The following is a 23,300-nucleotide window of genomic DNA, read 5'->3' as shown; positions in this document are numbered from 1 at the left end:
TGATTCAAACTTATAAAATGAAACTTATTAAACAGTTAATAAATTTGAAAAATAACTAGATATTTGAGTATTACATTTTTAAAGAAGTGGTAATGGTAATATGGTTATTTTTTAAACAAATACTTATAATTTATAGATACAGACTGAAAATTTATGGAGCAAATGATATGACAACTGGGATTTGTTTCAATATAAATTTGCCTCAATATAATGCGCGGGGGGGGAGGAGTAGATGGGACTGTAAATGAAACACAACTGGCCTTGACTTAACAATGAGAAAGCTGAATATGGGAGTTTATTGTATTTCTCTTTACTTTTGTATATATTTGAAAATTCCCATCATGAAAAGATTAAAAAGAAGAAGGGCTCTTTCGCTGAGGCCCGTGGCGCCGGCAGGATGGGCAAGTGTCGCGGTCTTCGTACTGCCAGGAAGCTCCGTAGCCACCGACGAGACCAAAAGTGGCATGATAAACAGTACAAGAAAGCCCATTTGGGCACAGCCCTGAAGGCCAACCCTTTTGGAGGTGCTTCTCATGCCAAGGGAATTGTGCTTGAAAAAGTAGGGGTTGAAGCCAAACAGCCAAATTCTGCCATCAGGAAGTGTGTCAGGGTTCAACTAATCAAGAATGGCAAAAAAATCACCGCCTTTGTACCCAATGATGGTTGTTTGAATTTTATTGAGGAAAATGATGAAGTTCTGGTTGCTGGATTTGGTCGCAAAGGTCATGCTGTTGGTGACATTCCTGGAGTCCGCTTTAAGGTTGTCAAAGTAGCCAATGTCTCTCTTTTGGCCTTATACAAAGGCAAGAAGGAAAGACCAAGATCATAAGTTTTGATGATGAAAGCAGGATAGTAATAAATTTCCATATGCCAAAAAAAAAAAAAAAAAAAAAAAAAAAAAAAAAGAAGAAGGAAAAGAAAAAGAAAGGGGAAAAGACAACGACGAAAGGCAAGAAAGAATTAAAAAAAGTCAGGAAGAAAGGAAAGAAGGGAGGGAGGGAGAGAAGGAGGGAAGGAGGAAGCACATCACATTTGTAGTGGAATTGGAAAAGGCAGAGTTTCGATTCTAAGCACTGGGGGATTCAGCACAAACAAAGCAAACAAAAGTCCCTGTTCTAGAATATCTCCTCTAAAAGTCCTCTTTTTAAAACTGAGGGACTTTTCTCAGATCTCAAACTTCTTGAATTATATGGCATCTGACACCTTATTGTGCTATTATAAAACATCAGTCCTGACTTCTTATCTAAATTCAAATTCTAAAAGTTTTAACTCCAAATCTCCAACTGTCTTCACATAGTGGTTTTCACTGATAATTCAGCAACTCATCCCCCCACCATCTTTTTCCTAACTTTCCACAGCCATCAAGGGCACTAGTATTCACTCCAACTCAAAACCTAAATATCAGCAGAACGCCACCCTTTCTTCATTTCCTACTGGTTGAAGAAATAATGATTCCTCACTCCTGGTAATTCCTTTCATTTTCAGTGAGCTCTAGCAATTTTAGCACCCTGGCCTCTCTCACTTCTCCCGTGATTGCGATGACTGACTCATCTGACTGCTGAGTTTGGCAGGGGAAAGTGAACATATATAACCCAACCCTTACCTCTCCTCCTCTGGGAGTAAGTCTAATTCTGTAGTTTAGTGTTTACCTGGAGATAAATGCTACATTCAGCATCTGTGTAACTAGTGATAAAAGTAATATTTGGGGTTTTACCTGCCTTACTCCTTTGCCTTATTTCTCAATTAGTTAAGAACTTGGTCAGGGAAGAATGTTTTTTTTTATTAGGATGACTACAGTATTCACTTAATATGCTAAATTATAGAATTTCTAGCACTTCATATTTAAAGAAATTAGACCTTGCCTGTTCCAGATGCCTCATAAAAATCATTTACCCTATGGAACCTTAGTGGCAAAAACAAGAGGAAACAAAGCAAAAAGTCAGGAAAGCAGTGCTTCCAAAAGTAGAAGAGCTACTTTAAAAGCTCCCTTATGGTGACACCATCAAGAGGCCATTTTTGCTTTCAAAAGCTATCGTTCTGGCAGTAAACTTGTAGAAAACCTAATCTGCTATAGTGTTTTGACATGAATTCTCTAGCAGCTATTTAGATGAGCTGTCTTGTTTTATACTTAGAGTATCTTGCAAAATCTTTCTAAATTCATAATACTGTTTGAGAGAAGTTTTAATTCCAGTTAGGTAGTGCTCTCATTTTTAAGAAGTAACAAAATCCAGGTTATTACTTGAAAACTCCTCAAAAGATGACTGAGGTCGTTAATTCTCAAGTGGTAAGACTAGAACTACACAATCAAGATGATGAAAGAAAGGTAAGACACAAACAGCTACTGTCTCAGTGGAACCTGCCTAAAAACGCTCAAGCAGAAAAATTCAAAACCACAGAAAAGTTTCCAAAATAGTACAATGAACACCAACATAGCCTTCATCTAGATTCACCCATTACTAACATTTGCAACATTTGCTTTAACTTTCTCTACATATACAGATTATTACTATTACTTTGATGAAACATTTAGAATTCATTACAGACATGATCATTCCTAAATCCCAGCACATATCTCGTAAGAACAAGGACACCGTCCTTGCTAACCACAATATAATCATCAAATTCAGATCATAGCACTGGTACAATATTATTACAGTATGAATGTATGTATGTATGTACGTATGTATGTATGTATGTATTTATGGCTGTGCTGGGTCTTCATTGCTGCGTGCGGGCTTTCTCTAGTTGTGGCGAGCAGGGGCTACTCTTCATTGCGGTGCGCGGGCTTCTTGTTGCGGTGGCTTCCCTTTGTTGCGGAGCACGAGCTCTAGGCACGCAGGCTTCAGTAGTTGTGGCGCACAGGCTCAGCAGTTGTGGCTCACCGGCTCTAGAGTGCAGGCTCAGTAGTTGTGGCGTACGGGCTTAGCTGCTCCATGGCATGTGGGATCTTCCCGGACCAGGGCTTGAACGCGTGTCCCCTGCATTGGCAGGTGGATTCTTAACCACTGTGCTGCCAGGGAAGTCCCTACAGTTCATATTTAAATTTCACCAATTTATCTCAATCATGTCCTCTATAGCAATCTTTTTTTTAATTCCAGGACCCAATCCAGGATTATGCACTAGCATTTAGTTGTCTCTTTAGTTTCCTTTAATCTAGAAGCTTCTTAGCCTTTGTTTTTATAACACTGATACCTCTGAAGGGTACAGGCAGTTGTTTTGAGGAATATCCCTCAATCTGGGTTTGCCCTATTGTTTCCTCATGATTTAGGTTATGTATTTTGGGCAAGAATCCTACTTAAGATACTGTGCTCCATCATGTCAGCAGACACACGTTAATTTGTTCCATCATTGGTGATGTGAACTCTGAACACTTGTTTTAAGTGCTGCCCAGCAGATTTCTCCAGAACAATTATACTAAATAATATCTTCTACAATTATTATGTAAGCTTACCTGCTCACATACATCACGGCACATTTGGTTATCCTTTGAATGATTACAACACAGTGCACCTAGGGAGAAAAAATAAACACCTGATGTTGCCTATTGTTAAATAAACATGATGATTAAGCTAAGCCAGATGGTTACACAAACCATTTATTCAACAATTATTACTATTACTATCCATTTTAACTCAACAAACTTTTGCTGAGTACCTATTTCAAGTCAAGGACGGTGCTGTGTTGCAGAACATGGTTTTTGCCTTCAAGAAGCTTACAATCTAATAGGGAAGACTGTCATTTAATAATAATAACTACTAGGTACTGTGTACTTTCTACATGCCAGAATTTTACTGCTTGCTTTATGTATTATCTCATTCAACCCTCACAATTACCCTATGGACTATATTCTATTATTATACCTATAATGTAAGGTTAAATGATAAAAAGATAGTGAATTTTGTTTTGGATATATTACACGTAAGCCTCCATTATCTCAGTGAAGTAGAGATTAGGTCTGAAAACAAAAAGGATTGAGATGGTGTTGGGCTTGAGGTGAGGTTGTAGAGGTCTGGAACAGCCATTGTAGAGAATAAAGGAGGCAACTATAAATGTTTCTCAAACTTCTGTTCTATGAAACACTGTTTCATGAATTGTTAATATCTATCCCTCAAGAGAAAATGTTTCATGTTCAAATAAATTAGGAAACAAAGGATTAAAAAATTAAAGAGAATTCTTTTCTGTAGGATTTTATGAAGGTTTTAATATGTTAATATGCATCATTAATCTCCTAAAAAGGGATCTAAGTAGACAGATTTCTCAGAGCACAGAATACTTTTTTTCATGCCACGTATTAACATTTCAGAATGCCAATTTGAGAAATATCAGAGAAAAGGAAAAATTTGCCAAGCAGCATTATGGGCCCAGAGAAATTAATAAATTGGTGATAGAGATAATCAGCAGGGGGGCATGTTACTATTCTAGAGTGATGTTGACTGGAAAAAAAAGATACAACTACATTGATCAGTGCCTGTTTAGACTGCTAAGTCAAAAGAGACAAGGACATAATAATATTATATTTCAGGCAGGTAGATCAAATACAATGGTTTTATATATATATATGCAACATCATCTCTTTAAATGAAATCTATACAATTTCAGTATATGTGAAAGCAGAGCTTTTTTGATTGAAGGTAGGATTAGTATTGGGGAGAAATGAATGAATAAAAAAGGTCCTCTTTAGCTCTTACCAACAATCCTTTAAGTTCAAAACCGATCACTGTTAATCCGTAAAACAATGACAGGGTGTATGATATTACTGTGATATATAGTGATATTATACCACTATAGTTTAGTTTCATAAAAGACTATTGTGGGGCTGGCTTTCTAATACTATGTGGGAAAAGCTGTCTTAAAGTTCTAAACATTTGACTTTAAAATTCTGAAAAACATATAGAAATTCCATTAAGTTTCAGAAATTTAAAAAATTCCTTGTTTATAGGCTGTAGTTACTTTCTTAGAAGCTACTAATTCGAGGGAGGGCCCACTCACTCATGAGACTTTCTCACAACACCCCTTCTCCCCTGCCATGCCACACCATGCCGATCCCCTCTTCTAAGATTCTGTTATGTCCCCAGCCGCATTAGAATGGAGAGGACAGGCAGGAAAAAAAGGGGGGGGAGGCTCCTGTGTGATACTGATGTGCTCTTTTGAAGTGCTCAAGTTGCTGCCACTTTCTACTGTCCCCCAACACAAAGGTCACACGAGGGCAGAAAATCCAGCTGATCAAGAGCAAAGATAGCTCAGGATAACATATGGTCCCAATAAGCACAGGCTTAGCAAAAAGTAAACAGTCAGGCAGACAAGAGTCTGACTTGGGCCTAAGGATTTTTGGAAAAAAGTTTCTTGGAGCAAAGGTCTATTTAGAACAGAAACATAAAACATGTCATAATTAAAACTCCAATAACAATGAAAGGTTTTATTAAAAATATAAAGGCCTGTTTTTTTCCTATTTAATGGTGAAGGTCAAATTTATAGTAGAGTGGCCACCAAAGTTAAAATTTTAAAATAATTCATTTTTTCATTAAGAAACCCCAAAATTTGGAAAAGAAGAAAAATGACCTAATATTCCCACTGTCCTGCCAGAACGTGTGTTGACATTTTGACATATTCCCTTCTAGTCTTTCCAAAAGCCTTCTGAAATTTCTGACAAAATGGGATTAAAGAGAGCAGCCTGAAGTCTTCTGGTAATAATGCCCTTCCCCCTCCCAACCAAGCATTCCTCTGTAATAGTACATTTCCTCCCTTGAGAGGACTGCCACCCTCCTAGAACAGGCTAGGGGACCTACACTCCATCACATTTTCCACACTTTATTTTTAACCTTAGTCATCGCTATATTAGTACACAATTTTCTTTCTTTGAAACAACAAAAACTTACCAGAATCTTAAACACTGCATATTTTTTAAGAAATAAATATCTACAAATAGACATCTAGTCATATGCCTTCATTAAGAATGAGGGCAAAGGATTCAAACACAATTAATGTGGCAATTAAAGGTCTTTGTCTTTTTTAGAGCTTTTAAAATGGATTAATTGGGTCATTGAACTATTAGAGTGCAAAAAAACTCTCCAAAGCCTAATGTTTTATACAAGAGAAGACAGTGAATTCTAGAAATGTTTTGTTTTTATAATTTGATTCTAACCTAATTTCTAGTTCTTCAAGAATAGTTTAAAACTCTGGTTATTTTCATAAAATGGAACTGAACAGATAAAGGTAAATTAGTTCAAAATAACACTTGATATTGACAGGACGAAAATAAACAGCACAGGTGTTATCCTCATTAGAGACATAAGGAAGAGCGTCATATTTTGCATTCTTATTCCAAAAGTCTGTAATTATAAAATTAATAAAAACCAAAAACTGCTTACTAAAGGCCATGTATATTGGGTTTAAGAAGGTATTAATGTAATCTAGAAATATGTGAGTAGAATCATCCAATAATTAGAAACATCAAGGTTTGTCTGCTGGTTTGGACCACATGTCTACTAAAGATAGGCAAGTAAGCAGGAAGCACATGCTCCAGCCACAAGGGAAAAATGCAACTTCTAAGACCAACCAGCATTTAAAAACAAATACACACCCTAATCTAAAGCTAAAATATTCACAGAATTATAGGATTTTTGAAGTTAAAAGAGATTTTGCCACAGAAGCCTCCCAAAAGCTGTAATTCAATTTGGTTAATGAAAAGCCAGTCCTGTTTTCTTTTCTAAAGAAAATAAAGATTCCTTCTAATTAATGTATTCCTAGAGAATTACTAGAACAAAATATATATATCCTGCACTATTGAAGGGGAAAAAACTAAATCCAAGCTGATAGCGGAAAACAGTCATTTCAAATAAAAAAGATACGCTAATTTTAAAAATCTCATCTTACTTTTAATCAAATTTTTATTTCTAAAACAGCCTGGAAATTGACAATCACTTTAAAAACATTTAAATGACAACTGCAACTTTAACTTATAAATGCATTCTTACAATTGTCACATTTATCCCTTTAATGATATATATATATGTGTATATACATAAAATATATCATCAGCCAAGGAAGAGCCAAACAATAAAATGATTATTTATATACCCACCACCTGGATTCAACACTGCTAACATCTTGTCATACCGCTTTATTTATCTAGACAGATGGATATCCTTCTCCATTGCTTGCCTCATACTGCACTGCTACAACAGCCAATTATGCTTATTCTCTTCTATTATCAGTGAGTGCCAGATTAATTTTTAAATAGACCTTTCATGATGTCACTCTTCTAATCTAAGGGCCTACAATGGCTTCCTGCTATTCCAGTTCTAAATTTTCCAAGTCGTCTTCTTACCTCCCCTTCCCTGATCTTCTATTACTTTTTAACAAGGAAAGCCTACATTTACCATGAACACAGCCTTCTGCCTGAAATGTTTAGTGCCCTCTTTCCTGCTGACATAAATCCTAAACATCTTTCAAGGCTGAAATCCCAACTCAACTCTTAGTAAGCCTTTCTTCTCCAACAACTCCAGGCCATGTTGGTTTTTTGGTTATTTAATGTCCTACTATTCCAGTCAGAACTGGAAGCTTTAACACTTAACTCTAATAATTTCATGTGTGTACTAATGGTATCTCCAGATTGAACGGAAACTTCTTGTACCCATTTAGCACAGTGCTCAGCTCGAAAAATTTTAGTTATTCATTGGTTAATAAGTAATAATTTCCTATTTATACAATGCCTTTTTAATCAGAAAAAAAAGTACAAAAAGTTTATTTCTCCCACTATACCACTGCCATACCATATTTCACACGGTGACCAAGCCATGATTTAGCAAACATCATATGAGTTTTTGACCCAGGTCAAAAGATAAGCTGGACCCAATCATATGCACAGGCACAGAGGTATACAGCCAGTTGGTGGTGGGCTCTGCATCTATAAGGTCAAGATGAGCTGGGGCTGAGGAAGTTTTATGGTGTGCAGAAACCATGAGTAAAAGGAGGAAGCTGGTTGGTGGAGAGTGGGAAATGCAAGAGATGTACAGAGAGACTCTATGAGAGGTAGAGAGAGAGACTGTCTCTAAAAGTAGTCTTGGTTGCTGGCAGCTTTCCAGTTCCCACAGCAGTCCCTGAGGTTGTGCTGTGCTCAATTTCCTATGCTTGGATTTCCATGTGTTCCCTGTTAGATGCTATAAAACTAGCTCCCTAATCCTGAGCAACCCTGGTTTCTGTTCTTTTGGGGGTCAAAAGAGCCTTAACACATTATCATTCATCATTATGAAACAACTAAAGCAAATGACTCCTCAGATCCTCCCTGCAGATGCTAATAGCCAGTACTCTCAGATAATTCCCTTCCCCATTCTATGCCATAGGACACCCATGTGTAAAACAAGGGATCTGAAAGTATTAATGTCTGGCTCCCAATGGTATAGTCCATGGTCAAAATGTTTCTCTTAATACTTATACTTTTCTTGACGTCTTCTTCATGTAATCTATGTGCTCTACAGCATCCATTACTTGACTAAATCACACTTTTCCTCAAATATATTCAGATTTAGAATATAAATGGATATGTACTAATATAACCATATAAATATTAGCAGTGTAGATATTATACACTTTTTGGTGATATTTAATGTCTGATGTTCTCAATAAACCTTAAACCCCATGAAAGCAGAGACCATGTCTGTTTTTGCTTACCACATTATATACCTAGTGCCTATCACAGTGTCTGGCACTATTAACCCCTTAACAAATATTTGCTGAATGGAATACTTACAGGCATGAAATTAAGTTTATAAAGCAATGGACCAAGGGGAGTTATTCCTAATATCCATCTTAAACACATACAAAAATGGAAATTTTGATTCTCTTCCTGACTCACCTGCCAACCCTCCAACTTGCTCCTCCCCATCTTCTCAACCTCAGTAAATAGCATTATTTTTCACTAAGTTGCTCAAGGTAAAAATCTATAAATAATCTTTACTGCCTCCTTCCCTCACTTCCCACATCCAATCCAACAGCAATATATCTTGAATCTCTCCTCTTCTATCTCCACCACCACTCTACTGTAAGACATTATCTCCTGCTTCGACTACTAAATGGGCTTCTAGTAGCTCTGCTTTTACTCTTACCCTATTACGATCACTTTTTTTCATTCAGCAGCCCGCGTGATCTAAAATAGAAATCAAAGCACTTATCTCTTACTTAAAAGTCCATTGGTTTTTATTTGTATATAGAATAAAATCCACAGTCCTTACGTGGCTTTTTGCAAGGCCCAGCACCATCTAGCCCTGGTTTACTCTCCTGCCCACTATGTTGCAACCATACTGACCTTCTGTTCTTTCCTGCCTTAGGGCCTATGTATTTCCTGGTCTCCACCCCGGTCTTTTCTAAGGACAGCACCTTCGGTCTTCAGATTTCAGTTCAGAACCTTACCTTCTCAAAGAAGCCATTCTTGTCATCACTATGTTAAGAACCACTCCCCTCTACGCCAGGGGTCCCCAACCCCTGGCCATGGACTGGTGGCCCGTGGCCTGTTAGGAACCGGGCCACACAGCAGGAGGTGAGTGGAGCGCGAGTGAGTGAAGCTTCAACTGCTGCTCCCCACTGCTAGCATTACCACTCGAACCATCCCCCTCCCCCCTCCCTCCACCCCGCGGAAAAACTGTCTTCCACGAAACCGGTCCCTGGTGCCGAAAAGACTGGGGACTGTTGCTCTACGCTACCATCTATGTGTTTCCTTCACAGCGTATTTATCCCTACCAGAAATCATTTTATTTAACTGTTTATTGTCTGTCTCCCCTCTGCTAGAATGTAAGCCCCTTGAGAGCAGCAACCCTGCACCTAGAACAGTGCCTGACATATAGTAAGCATGCAAATATTTTTTGAATAAACAAACCCCTGTAGTATCTGTTTTGCTCTTTTAAAAAAACACATTTATAATATATAAAAACCACCTCCTTGATATTGTCCCACTTTCTTCCAGAAGTGGCATATGGTGAAAAGTATGATTAATGAAAGACTGTTTAAATCTATGGATATAAGATAGGAACTTTTAGTAGCACACCAGAATAAACTGTCATATCTGGTCTATCACCAATTCTAGCTCTTTGTACAGTGTGGGCCAAGATAGTTCTTAGGGAAGAGAATCTGCTTCTTATTACATTCCTCCAGATAGGCGGTTGCTTTTTCTAACTTAAAATTCATTACATTCTTTTTCAGGATTCTAGGCTATTACATAATTTCTTAAATGTCAACTTATTGAAACCTAGCCCTTAATGTTACCTCTTTCTCTCTTTTGTACTATTAGAAAATATCTTAAATAGAAACAGAGCTAATATCAGGTGCCATGACACACAGATCCTGAGACTGCAGCATAGGGTTCCATCCCATCCTCCAAAGGGAACACCAGAGGTGCTGGGGAGGAGAGCTGGGGGTGTTGAGGAGACCAGAAAGTACACAGGATAGGAAGTGTGGCATTACTCCAATGAGGAGGGTGTGGCCAAACTTCACAGGAGATAATAATAATTGAGCAAGTCAAATGATTCCTTCCCTCACCCCCTCTCCCCCAACAGGAACAAAAATCTGCAAGTCAGAACAGATGAGACTTGTGAAACACTTTATACCAGAGGAGACAGGAGTACCCGACTTTGGATGGGGTAAGGAGATGGGAAAGAAGACTGTCTGAGCAGGAATACAAGTCAGGCCTTCAATGAAATACAATTTAATATTGTGTTCTTAATTTTTGTTTAGGATTGAAGAACGTTTTCCACAGTTTATACAAATCCACAGTGGAAGCCTTTGTCCATTGTATTACTCAATGTCTTTTATGTAAGGAACCAGGCAATATATGCCTAAGAATTTAGTAAAAGGAACAAATCTCACTTTTACATCAAACTTGGAATTTTTCTTCTTACTAAACAATGCAAACTCTATATTGTCATGGACTTTTTGAACTGGTAGGGCCTTTAGAAATCATCTAGCCCAGAATTTTCTAAAGTGTGCTTTAGGTGTTATGAAGAAAAAAAAGAGTTCTTTAAGCAAACAAGTTTCTTTCTTTCTTTGCGTAATAATTTTATTGAGATATAAATCATGTTAAATTAATAAAACAAGGAGGCCATTAGACTGAGGCGGCGGCTTCAATGCCTCAGTAGCCTACCTAAGCAAACCAAAACCTAAGCCTATAGTGCCCCAAGGTTAAGAAATCAGAACCCTAAGGACAATCAATCACAAACAGCCACCTGGACTTTCCCAAATAAGGCACCTGCTCAAGCTATAACCAATCGAATATTTCCTTGCTTTGTTTCCACCTCTTCCATAAAAGTCCTTCCGCTAGCTCCTGTTACTTCCCATTTGGCACTGCCCAATTCAAATCAATTTTTGCTCAAATAAACTCTTAACATTTTAATATGCCTCAGTTTATCTTTTAACAATCATATACCACAAAATTCATCCTTTTAAAGGCACAATTCAGTTGTTTCTAGTACATTTACAGAACTGTGCTCACCACTTTCCAATTCTGAACATTTTCATCACCCTAAAAGAAATCGCATACCCATCAGCAGTCAGTTCCCCATTTCTCTATTCTCCCAGCAACAAGTTTCTTTACTACAGGAATCCTTGTGAATTATTATGAATCTAACGTGTTTGTGAATTTATAAGAGAGGGGTACAGTGTACAGTGTTTCCCAACCTTAAGAGCTAACATTTCAGTGCTTACTATATGCTATTCTAAATGCTATACATGTATTACCTCAATTCTCACAATAAAATCTATGAGAATTTCTGTATACAATAAATGTGGATATTAAAGCACAAAGAGACTAAAGCTAACTAATTTGTTCAAATATTCTTAACTATATTCTACCCTACTATCTCCCACAGAATTGACTAGTTGTAGAATAAGAATGGACGACTAATTTTCTAATGAACCATAACTTTGAAAGTGCTTTAGTTCAATTTCTTTAACTTAATGAGAAAAATGGGACCCAGAAAGGTAAGCTGATTTAGCCACGAATACACAGCATTCTGTCTCTCTCTCTCCTTTGATTTGTCTAATTGACAGCTTGTTAGAATCCAATTATAATTAACTATCTAACCCCAGGTTCCTGACAATCCTCTCCCTTCTTTAAATACTCTTGACCGAAAAAAAAAAACAAAAAACAAAAAAACTTTTAACATTGTAAGTTACCTTATAACCTTGAGACTGATTTTGCTCTTTCTAGGTGTGTCTCCCTGTAAGCAATGCACTTCTCCACCACTTTTGCATGTACAAATCCCAGCCATCTTTTAATATCTAGTGCAGTTGGGGCATCACTCAATTTTCTTCCTACCCTAGGTGGACATCATCCATCATCTCTCTCCCTCTGTGCACTCACAGCCCTTCATCTCCTCTGGACCCTTCTGCCTTGAATTCGAGCTGCTCATGTCTTGTTGCACCCCACCTCCTAGCCAGGGCTGCTGGAAAGCAGGAGATGGCAACAACTCCTAAAAGCCCAGCACGTGAGAGACACTCAATAAGCACTGAACAGCTTGCTATCCACTCGTGGTCTAATTCCTCTAGAGCAAGAACAAAACTTTCCTCAAGCCAGTCAGCCCCCAAAGAGACAGTTTACTGATTTTTAATCTGTCTCCTGCCAGAGCCCAGCGCTGTCTTGGACACACAGCATACCCACAGCGAACGGCAGCAGAATCGGATTTAGGAGGCTTGGATCTATTCTCTTCTGAGACTTCAGAAGTCAGGCAGGCTGCAGGGCCCATCAATCCTCGCTGCCCGAGGTCGGCCTTTCTGAACCGCGGGTCAAGGAACAAGCAACAATAACTGGCCAGGGCGGGGGTAAGGCGGCGGCACCTCAGAAATCCCATCCAACCCTCGCGACCATCCTGGGCAAAGGCATTTCACCCTCTTCGGACAGAGACCCGAGCCGGGTGAGGGGATAAGGGCTGAGCTGGGGGCCCCTGCTCGGTGGGTGACAGAATAAGGCCTCGAACCCGGGTCACCGCTCCCAGTTCAGCAGATCGGGGCGGGGAGAGCGAGCGTGGAGAGGGGTCCTGCTCGTCCCGCCTCAGCTCCTCCTGCAGCCTGCTGGGACCTCCGGACCCTGGGTCACCAGACTTGGGCCGGGTCTGGGGGTCGCCGGCACCCCCGCCCCCTGCCCCGCGCCATCTTGGAGCGCTGAGGCGGCCGCTCCGGACCGCCCCGAACCGCTGCTCCAGCAGTTACTCACCCGCACTGCCCGGGTCCAGGCCCCCTGCCACCTCCGCGACCCCCGCCACGGCCAGGAGAAGCAGTAGCGCGCCTCGCGGGGAGGCCCGGACGGTCGCCATGTCCGGGCCGGGGGTCCGGAGCCGCGGGATGCTCGGACCCAGCCTGCCCGCCGCCGCAGCTCGCGGAGGCCCCGCCCCGGCGGCCTGGGCCCTTGGTGATTGGCTGCGGCGCGCTGAAGCCCCGCCCCTCGGCCGCACAGACTTTCCAAAACCTGCTGGGGGCGGGAACCTGCCCGAGACCCGGGCTCTTTGTTAAGGCCCAGCTGTGTGTCGCCTTCTGCCGCGGAGTACCGCAGCCAGCGTTCTCCAAGAGTGGAGTCGGAGGATGTCAGAGCTGGAACCGCCCTTGGAACGCCTGGACCTCCCGAGGTTTGCAGATGTGGTCACTGAGGCTCAGAGAAGAGACCATCTGGTCCAGGTCACACTGCAAGTTCGCCTGAGAACTGGGGCATAAGCCAAGGCTGAACCAAAGGGACTTGTCCCTTTCACGTACCTTCAATGGTCTTAATATCCTTTCTGCAAGACGCTGCCTCACACCCAAAGAAGGCGTGCCACCCGGGACAACTCCTGAAATTGGAGGGAATCTGCCGCGGACACGGTCCCCTGACAAGGGCCCGAGGCACGAATTCGCCACCAAAGCTCTTTGGCACGTGTAGCCTCAATGTCTTTGATGTTCTAGGTACCTATTCCTATCAGGAAAATGTGGGAAGAGGAATGCTTGTGTATCTAAATATGGAGAGCCTTGAATGTCACGTTGGGTTTAGACTTTTAAGAGACAATTTGGAGGTGGGTCCCCACTCCACCCCTTATCCCCACAGCTCCTGTGGGGTATGTTTGAGAGGATTCACTTGCTATCAAAGCGTTTTCCACCCCTGTCCCTCTCTCCCTCCTCCTCTCCCTCTCTTTTCCGTTCGTGAGTTATGTTAATAACTTTTTCCGTTCCCCTTCCTTTTTAAAAAAACATAACCACAGTTACATTTTAAAATACCTAATGTTAAATGTCCAGTAAGTTTACATTTTCGTTATTGTCTCATAATTTCCTTTTACAGTTTTTCAAGTTCCAACCAATGTCCATATACTGAAGTTGGTTTGTATGTCTTTTAGGTCTCTCTCTATTCCCTCTCTTTTAGGTTTACAAAAGGAAAACATGAATAAGTTACAATAATCTTTCTAAAACATTTGCTGTGGCAACAATTCTCTTGCTTCTCTGCGAGGCCGCCTCTTTACTTATAAGATAGAATGATGTACAGTTATTCGACGTGGTGTCAGAGGTTCTCAGCATTTAGACCCAGTCACCTTTACCACTTCATCCCACCTTACTCCCCACTCCTCCCCAGGAGAGAAGAGTCAAAAATCCTAGAGTTGCACTAATATGGTAGCCACTAGCCATATGTGGCTGTTGAGTACTTGAGATGTGGCAAGTCCAAGTTGACATGTGCTGGAACCAGATTTGGAAGACTTAGTATGAAAACAAGAATGTAAAATGTTACTAACATTAATTTCACCTTTTTTTTTTGACTTGTTTTTGTTTTACATAGGCTTTATTTTTTAGAGCAGTTTTAGGTTCACAGAAAACGTAAGCAGAAGGTACAGAGATTTCCCATATACCCCCTTTCTCAACATAACAACATACGCACAGGCTCCTCCACTATCAACATCCCACACCACAGTGGTAGGTTTGTTGCAACTGATCAACCTGCATTGACACATCATTATCACCCAAAGTCCATAGTTTACCTTAGGGTTCATTCTTGGTGGTAACACATTCTGTGGGTTTGGACAAACGTATAACAACATGTAGCCACCATTATTCTTTTTACTTTTTTAATGTGCCTTTTAGAAAACTTAAAATTACATATGTGGTTCACTCTGGCGTTTACATAGTTCTATTGTACAGTGCTGGTGTAATTATCTTTCATTCTAAACAAAGGTTAATGCTTAGAGGTCATCTTTAAAATGGCACTTTAAAAAAATGTTTCTGACCAATGATTTTGTCCTGAGCTCAAAAACATCTTTCTGTATTTTAGATAAATAAACCCCATCAAATCTGTTGATTCATCTTTGTGTAGTATAATTTCCCCATCATTTTACTTTTAAGTTGTTTCTTTATATTTAAAGTAAGTTTCCTGTAGAAATCATATAGTTGGTTGCTTTTTTTCTTTTTAATTTAATCTGACAATTTGTCTTTTAATTGTTCTTTTTTTCTTTTTTCCACTTTTCCTACCTTCTTTTAGAATAATAAAGCATTTGGAGTGTTGTTTTTATGATTTCATTTTATCTCCTCTATTGGCTTATCAGCTCTACTTCTTTGCTTTATTTTTCAGTAGGTGCGCTGGGGTTTATAGTATACAGTTTAACTTATTACACTCCACCTTCAAATAATCATCACTTCATGTCAAATGTAAGAACGTGACACCAGTATACTTCCATTTTCCCCTCCCATCTTCTGTGTTAATGTTATCATACATTTTGCTTCCACACACTGTTATTATTTTGCTTTAGTCAATTATTTAAATAAGAGATTATAAAATGAGAAACAATGTGTTTTAAACTTATTTATTTATTGGCTGCGTTGGGTCTTTGTTGCTGTGCGCGAGCTCTCTCTAGTTGTGGCGAGCGGGGGCTACTCTTCGTTGTGGTGCATAGGCTTCTCATTGCAGTGGCTTCTCGTTGCGGAGCACAGGCTCTAGGTGCGTGGGTTTCAGTAGTTGCAGCATGCGGGCTCAGTAGTTGTGGCTCTTGGGCTTAGTTGCTCCACGGCATGTGGGATCTTCCCAGACCAGGGCTCAAACCCGTGTCCCCTGCATTGGCAGGTGGATTCTTAACCACTGCACCACCAGGGAAGTCCCGACAATGTGTTTTATATTTACCCACATGTTAAGCATTTCTAATGCTCTTCATTCCTTTATGTAGCTCCTTCTCTCTAGTATCTAGAGGAAGAGAAACATTTTTATTAAGAACATGGCAAGTTTTGCTGATTTTAATTAACTAGGACCCCATACATTGGTTTTTGGAATTTATGCACAGTAAATTCCTGAAGTTAATCTTTAATGGAAATAATTTTTCTGGGTTTATTTAGCCTAAACACATTTTCTTATCACAAATTGACCTATCTTGATAAGGAATAGGTCCATTTTGAATTCTTTAAGACTTTATATATAAAGTCTTATATATATATATATGTATACACACACATATATATATGTATACACACACATATATATATGTATACACACACATATATATGTATACACACACACATATATATGTATACACACACACACACACATATATATATATGGTGGGCCAATTTTTTGAAATATTAATATATTTTAAGTATATTCCCAGTAATTTCTTTACTAAAACTAGACATGAGAGCAAGGCATTCATTTCCTCAGGGATGATTATTAGAGTAGAAAAGTAGACAAAGATGATAATTCCTAGCTTTTTGGTTTTAAAAACAAGACATCTGAAATTCCCAGAGACAGTGGTTTCAAGAGTAAAAGCTTTTGAGATATCAGAACCTAGCCCAAAAGGCTGAGGGCGTAAAGTATTTGTCTGAACAATGGACTTGTAAGAATACCGTGGTCAGTCAATACAGTACCTCCACCCCCATCAGTCCCCAACAACTTGACTCCCTGTGATGGGGGAGGAGGCGAGCCACTGGAGAAGGGAGGCTACTGTGGGCTGGGACACAGAACCCCAGAAAGGCTTGAGAATATGAGATAAGAGGGGATCTGAGCCTCGTTTCCCATGGAGCTCAGGGAAGTGACACACCTCATGAAGTTCCCCTGCACTGAGCATGATGGGAGTGTAGAGGAGAAATGGCTGCAGGTATGTACTGTTCCTTGCTCCCCACCTAAAGTGACACAGAAGAGGAGCTGAGTGTTTTCTATGCCCTTTGAGAGGGGCAAGGCAGGAGCTGAGAAAGCTGAGAGCCTGAAGAGGCCTCAAGATCAGAATGAGAAGGCTGTAGCTGGCATTTGCATGGTCTATACACTGGACACCAGGTGAGAATGCAGGTGTCAACAGGGATTGATGATGACAACTGAGGACCAAATGTCCTGCCTTCTTCCTCAGTCCCAGTTGGTGGGTTTGACTCTGTATTTTCCTCTCAAAACTCAGGGGGCGGTTCGGGAGAGGCCTTGACTAAGCTGAGATCCTACTGAATTGACTGAGATTAAGTTTTAGTCATTCAGCAGGAAGGGGACTTGCAGAGACAAGTAGCTGTCCATCAAAGATTTGTGCAGCCCTTCTAGAAATTGTCGCTTGGAAGCAACTGCCCAGCCAGAGCAAACATTTTCTAAGTGCTATCATGTTCTCTGTTAATTTACTAACTGTGAATATGGCCTTGGAGAACAAAGGATCCCATGACTTGGAGCAGAATCGGTGTATCTGAAAGCCCCGTTGGCCCCTATATTGAGATCTCACAGGAGGGAGAGAAGCCCTAATGCCAAGGCATCCAACACCAACACGTTATAAAATTTAGCATTGTGACCTTAGTCTGTGATACTGGTACAATATCCTGCCAGCCTCCAGTGAGCCCTCTAAAGATATGAGCTTGTGAGTATGAAGTTGTTCCCATTCTCTACTTTTCTTGCCTGCTTATTTCAGTAATTTTCAAACTTAAAAAATATTATTTTTATTTTTTAGCAGTGGAATCCTTTTTCCAACAAAATCTTACAGAGTTCTGCCATACAAAATAGAAAAAAGCTGTGTTTTAGTTCTACATTTATTTTCTAAGTTCAAATTTATAATAATTAATAATAATTAACTGGTTCAAAGATAATAAATGAGACTTCAAAGATAATAAATGAGACTTTGATGAACACAAAAACTTGAAATCTGGAATTATGTATGATAACTGCAGTCACATCAGTCTTGGCTTCCATTTCTGTATTTTGTTTTGGTTGCCTGCTATAAGAGAAAATCCTGATTGATACAGATGAGTAGTTTGCAAAGGGTCATGTTTTTTGAACTAGCCCACCTTGCAATCTCAGACTACTCTTTGTTCAAATTAAGATGGTACCTTGAAAAAGAAGTACTGAGAGATTTTAATTTCAATATTGACTCATGAACACTCATGTCCATACCAAAACCTGCACACGGATATTTATAGCAGCTTTGTTCATAACTACCAAAACTTGGAAGCAACCAAGATGTCCTTTAATAGGTAAGTGGTTACATAAACTGTGGTACATCCATACAATGGAAGATTATTCAGCAATAAAAAGAAATGAGCTATCAAACCACAAAAAGACATGGAGGAAACTTAAAAGCATGTTACTAAGTGAAAGAAGCCAATCTGAAAAGCCTACATACTAAATGATTCCAACTCTGTGACATTCTGGAAAAGGCAAAATTATGGAGACAGTAACCAGATTAGAGGTTGCCAGGGGTTAGAGGGGGTGGGAGGGATGGAGAGGCAGAGCACAGAGGATTTTCAGAGCAGTTAAAGCATTCTGTACAAAACTATAATGCTGGATACATGTCATTACACATTTGTCCAAATCCACAGAATGTACACTAAGAGTGAACTCTAAACTATGAACTCTGGGTGATGATGTGTCAATGTAGATTCACTGATTGTAACAAAGATACCATTCTGCTGCTGGATGTTGATAGTCGGAGAGGTTGTGTGTGTGGGGGGACTGGGTATATGGGAACTCTGTACTTCCTGCTCAGTTTTGCTGTGAACCTAAAACTGCTCTAAAAAACAAACTGTATTGATTTTTTAAATGCCCGTTAGACAGTAAAAATAAGAAAAAATATTGATTTACTAATAAGTTTGGATAACTGCTCAAGTTCCTTATCATAAATGTAGTCAGAGAAGTAACACCCCAAATGTATGGTTAATTCCAATACTATTTACAATGAGACATTATTACTGTGTGACCAGTTACATGTTTCCTTGTTATTGTGCAATTGGCTATGACACCATGATGAGAACATGTACCAAGCAGATGCTTCTGAGCCTTGCCTGACACTTAATTGGTAACAGTGCACATTTGTACTCCCTGGTACAATTATAAATGAGCAGTTGAGCGTAGGCTTGGATTAGGGAAAAGATCACTGCAGAATTACACTTTTTCTAATCAAGGACACATTTAAAGAAGATAAAATAAACATGAAGAGATGGCAGGAAAAGATTTATTCTGAGGTCTATGCAAAGGAGTCAACTCAACAATACACATGCTATTGTGGTAGCGGCCTCTTGTGTGCCAAAAATCAAAACGTAAGTTTGCATGTGTCCATGGTCTTACGACATATTAAAAGTCATTTAGAATATATATACATATATATAAAAGAAACTCAAATCAAATACTTGCAGAACCCAACAAACCTCCATTTGGGAGAAGTTTGATTCTTGTATGATCAGACCATAGTATTCAAGAGTTTTGTACGATGTATGTTTGCATATGTCTATTTTAATTCTGATAACCCTCTTTCTCTTCCAGAATAGTGAATCATGCCCTCTTCCCCAGCTGGAATAAATATGTCATTCTGTTCTCTTTTTGTTTTGTGTGATCATGATGGTGTCTTATGTTTAATTCTAATCCATCCTAAGTTTATGGTAGCGTGTGGTGTGATGTATGGATTAAAGGCAAACCTTCATTCAATTGAATGTTGCTGCTGTCCCACTATTTATTAAAAAGTGGTTCCTTCTTCATGCTATTAATTTTGACCTGACATATATGTATTAAATTCTATAGTTGGAATTAATTTTCTGGTATCTCTGATAACCACTGATTTTACAAAACTTAAAAATAGCCAGTGGTGTATCGTTCAGTAATTGTTACTTTGTAATAAGTTCAAATCTGGCAGGAAGACTCTAACATCATTACTTTCAAAAGATCCTTGTATTGTTCAATTATTCTTTTTTTTTTAACAATTAACTTTATTTATTTATTTATTTATTTATTTATGGCTGCATTGGGTCTTCGTTCCTGCACGCGGTCTTTCTCTAGTTGCGGTGAGCAGGGGCTACTCTCCGTTGCGGTGCATAGGCTTCTCGTTGCGGTGGCTTCTCTTGTTGCGGAGCACAGGCTCTAGGCACGCGGGCTTCAGTAGTTGTGGTGCGTGGGCTCAGTAGTTGTGGCTCACAGGCTCTAGAGTGCAGGCTCAGTAGTTGTGGCACACAGGCTTAGTTGCTCCGCGGCATGTGGGATCTTCCCGGACCAGGGCTCGAACCCAAGTGCCCTGCATTGGCAGGCAGGTTCTTAACCACTGCGCCACCAGGGAAGTCCCGTTCAATTATTCTTCACTAGCAATTTATGTAGTTCGGTACAGTTTTCTGGGGAATTTATTTATTGTTTGTTTATTTTGGCTGCGCCGGGTCTTAGTTGCAGCATGTGTGATCATCGTTGCGGCACTTGGGATCTTTAGTTGCAGCATGCGGACATTTTAGTTGTGGCATGCATGTGGGATCTAGTTCCCCTAACCACACCCAGGCCCCCTGCGTTGTAACACGGAGTCTTACCCACTGGACCACCAAGGAAGTCCTGGCTTCTGGGGAATTTAAAACACTAAATAACTTTGTTTCTAAGCCCAGGTTTCCTATTGGCCTTACCGCAGACACAGTGAAATTTGAATCATTGTTGCGGGGGAGGGGTAGAGACCAGGAATATGCATATGAAAGAAGTTCTATTTGTTACAATTTGAGAGCTTCCCCCTTAGAAATTAAGGCCATTGTTTTGTATTTATACTCTCAAGCCCCTGGTCAATCACTCCGCCTTCCTTTATACTCTGACAACACGCATCATTTTTTCCTTGACACAGTCTGTCATGTCTGGAATTATGTTTTTTCCCAATTATTTGGTACTTGTTACTACTGCAAATAGGATATTATTTCTGTTTTGTTTTGTTTTTTTGTTCTATACTGATGGTATGTAGGAATACAATTGATTTTTGAGAAGTTATTTCTGTCTCCTTAGCTTTTCTGAACTCATATTACTGATAATATTTTTCTGGTTAATTTTTAGAAATACAATTTTGTTTTCTGCAAAATTTGACATCCGTTTCTTTCTCTACTATATTTATGCCTCTAATTTTGCACTTGACAACATTGTTTTATCTATTTGCACTTGCACTTGACTGCACTTTTAGAGCTATTTGAAGTGGGAACGGTTGGTTTCTGGTCTAGCATGGAAGAAGCTTGGAAGACACCACTCTGTACTAACAAGTGAAAAGCTGAACAAACTGATAAACCAAAAATTCTTCTTAGACCTGTAAGAGCAGAGAGGTCACAGGGCAAACTGCTGCCCCCAGAGTGCAGAGAGCAGCCTCGGTTGCCGATGCTGGAGGACTTGGCACACACAGGAGTTGCTTCCCTGACTCTCCCTTCAGACCCTTGGCCCTAGTCGCACATCTTGCAGAGCCTGCTACTCAAAGTGTGGTCCGAAGGGCAGCAGCATAGGCATCACCTGGGAACTTGTCAGAGATGCAGAATCTCCAACCTCACCTCAGACTCAGTGAATCCGAACTGGCATTTTCACAACATCCCCAGGTGAATCAGGAGCACGTTAAAGTTCCAGAAGCACTGATCTCAGGAGCTTGCAGAATGTCCACCAGATGGCGGGTTTGCAGCAGGCACAGGTATCCAGAGCCACAATCAGCCCACCCAAGTCTCCTTCCAATAGTGCCCTAAGTGGCCTTAGAAATTTGGAGCCATTGCTCTTGATCTGCGAAGGATGGGGAGAGAGCCCAGAGGAGATCCCTAATCAATGAGCGGCAGTTTGTGGGGTGTGAGCCCTGAACTACTCCTCTCTGGGCTTTCCCCAGGTGTTTTTACACGCATTGTCTAGTGAGAGGGATGGGCCATAAGCTCTTATTTTACAGACAAAGGACTTAAGGTCCAGAGAGGGAAAGACACTTAGCCAAGCGCTCAGCAGTGGCAAATGGTGTTGGAGGTGGAATTGGAAGGCCGGTTTCTGGCTGCCTGGCCTGGGCTGAGAGCACCTCTAGATGGACAGGGCAGGATGGTTCAGCCCCAGTCTATGCTGACCTGGGTGGCCTGCTTATCCCCTTCCCTGTCCTCTCCCACCCAGCTGCTCTTTGAACAGCTATCTTGTTTTCTCTGGGAGTACTAGAAGCAGCTGTTGTAATAATACAATAATTTGGAATGTTAATGGGCTTTTCCCAATACTTAGGGTTCTGGACTTAACCCCCAGGGGAACAAAGCATCAGATTTAATTGGGAACAAACAGGACAAGCCATGGTCCCCAGACAGTCCCCCTGGGAATCTTGATGGTCCCTGAGTCTATGGCCAGGACCAGCTATGAGCCACTGACTCTTCAATGAACTTTCATCCCAATCTATTTAGTTTTGTTTTTTCAGTTATAAGAACAAAGAGTCAGCTTCTGGTTGCAGAGGATCTTAGATTTCATTGGCATAAAGTAGCTATGATGTGACATCACCATGGTTATGCACAAAGCCAACAACTAGCCAGCATTTCTAGAAATGCGAAGCTCTTTCCTTCTAGATTCTTAGATAGAAGATTCCATTGCCTATGTAACAAGGGGAGGAGGGCCAGTTTACTTTTTAGTCTTACTCACATGGTCCACAACATGAACCTTGGGAGACTCCCTTCTCTACACTGGGCTCCCACTTCCCCAGGAGGACACTGAGGAGTTTGGAGATCATGTGTTCTGGCAGTGTGGAATTCCATGACAGTCACTCAGATAGGTGTTCCTTTTTTTTTTTTTTAATTTAAATTTCTTTTTTAAAAAATTAATTTTTATTGGAGTATAGTTGCTTTACACTGTTGTGTTAGTTTCTACTGTACGGCAAAGTGAATCAGCTATACATATACATATATCCACTCTTTTTTGGGTTTCTTTCCCATTTAGGTCACCACAGAACACTGAATAGAGTTTCCTGAGCTATACAGTAGGTTCTCATTAGTTATCTATTTTATACATGGTATCAATAGTGTATATATGTCAATCCCAATCGCCCAATTCATCCCACCTTCCCCCCTTTCCCCCTTGGTATCCATACGTTTGTTCTCTACATCTGTGTCTCTATTTCTGCTTTGCAAATAAGATCATCTATACTATTTTT

The 23,300-nt window shown here is 40.2% G+C and overlaps 2 protein-coding genes across 4 annotated transcripts in view; one reads left to right on the top strand and one right to left on the bottom strand.

The window, feature by feature from the left end:
* The window catches only part of RECK (reversion inducing cysteine rich protein with kazal motifs), a 76,507-nt gene extending 63,162 nt beyond the window's left edge, over nucleotides 1-13,345 (bottom strand). For all 3 annotated transcript variants that reach the window (XR_005020375.1, XM_036856207.1, XM_036856209.1), the window contains exons 1-2: nucleotides 13,199-13,345; nucleotides 3,452-3,510 (exon numbers count right to left, since the gene is read on the bottom strand). Coding sequence is in view for 2 of the 3 variants with exons in the window: in XM_036856207.1 (XP_036712102.1) it covers nucleotides 3,452-3,510; nucleotides 13,199-13,298 (159 nt within the window). In the remaining variant the exon portion in view is untranslated. The remainder of the gene's footprint in view (nucleotides 1-3,451; nucleotides 3,511-13,198) is intronic.
* LOC118897222 (40S ribosomal protein S23) lies at nucleotides 365-905 on the top strand. The gene has a single exon (XM_036856210.1). The coding sequence runs from the start codon at nucleotides 398-400 to the stop codon at nucleotides 827-829; it is 432 nt and encodes a 143-aa protein (XP_036712105.1). The 5' UTR covers nucleotides 365-397; the 3' UTR covers nucleotides 830-905.
* Nucleotides 13,346-23,300: the final 9,955 nt, after the last annotated feature.

The sequence above is a fragment of the Balaenoptera musculus genome, chromosome 6 (genome assembly GCF_009873245.2).
Source record: "Balaenoptera musculus isolate JJ_BM4_2016_0621 chromosome 6, mBalMus1.pri.v3, whole genome shotgun sequence".
Lineage (NCBI taxonomy): Eukaryota > Metazoa > Chordata > Mammalia > Artiodactyla > Balaenopteridae > Balaenoptera > Balaenoptera musculus.
This window is presented reverse-complemented; position numbering and strand designations above follow the sequence as displayed.

Coding starts and splice junctions, on each gene's coding strand:
- LOC118897222 (XM_036856210.1), top strand. CDS start 398: ATGGGCAAGTGTCGCGGTCTTCGTACTGCCAGGAAGCTCCGTAGCCAC.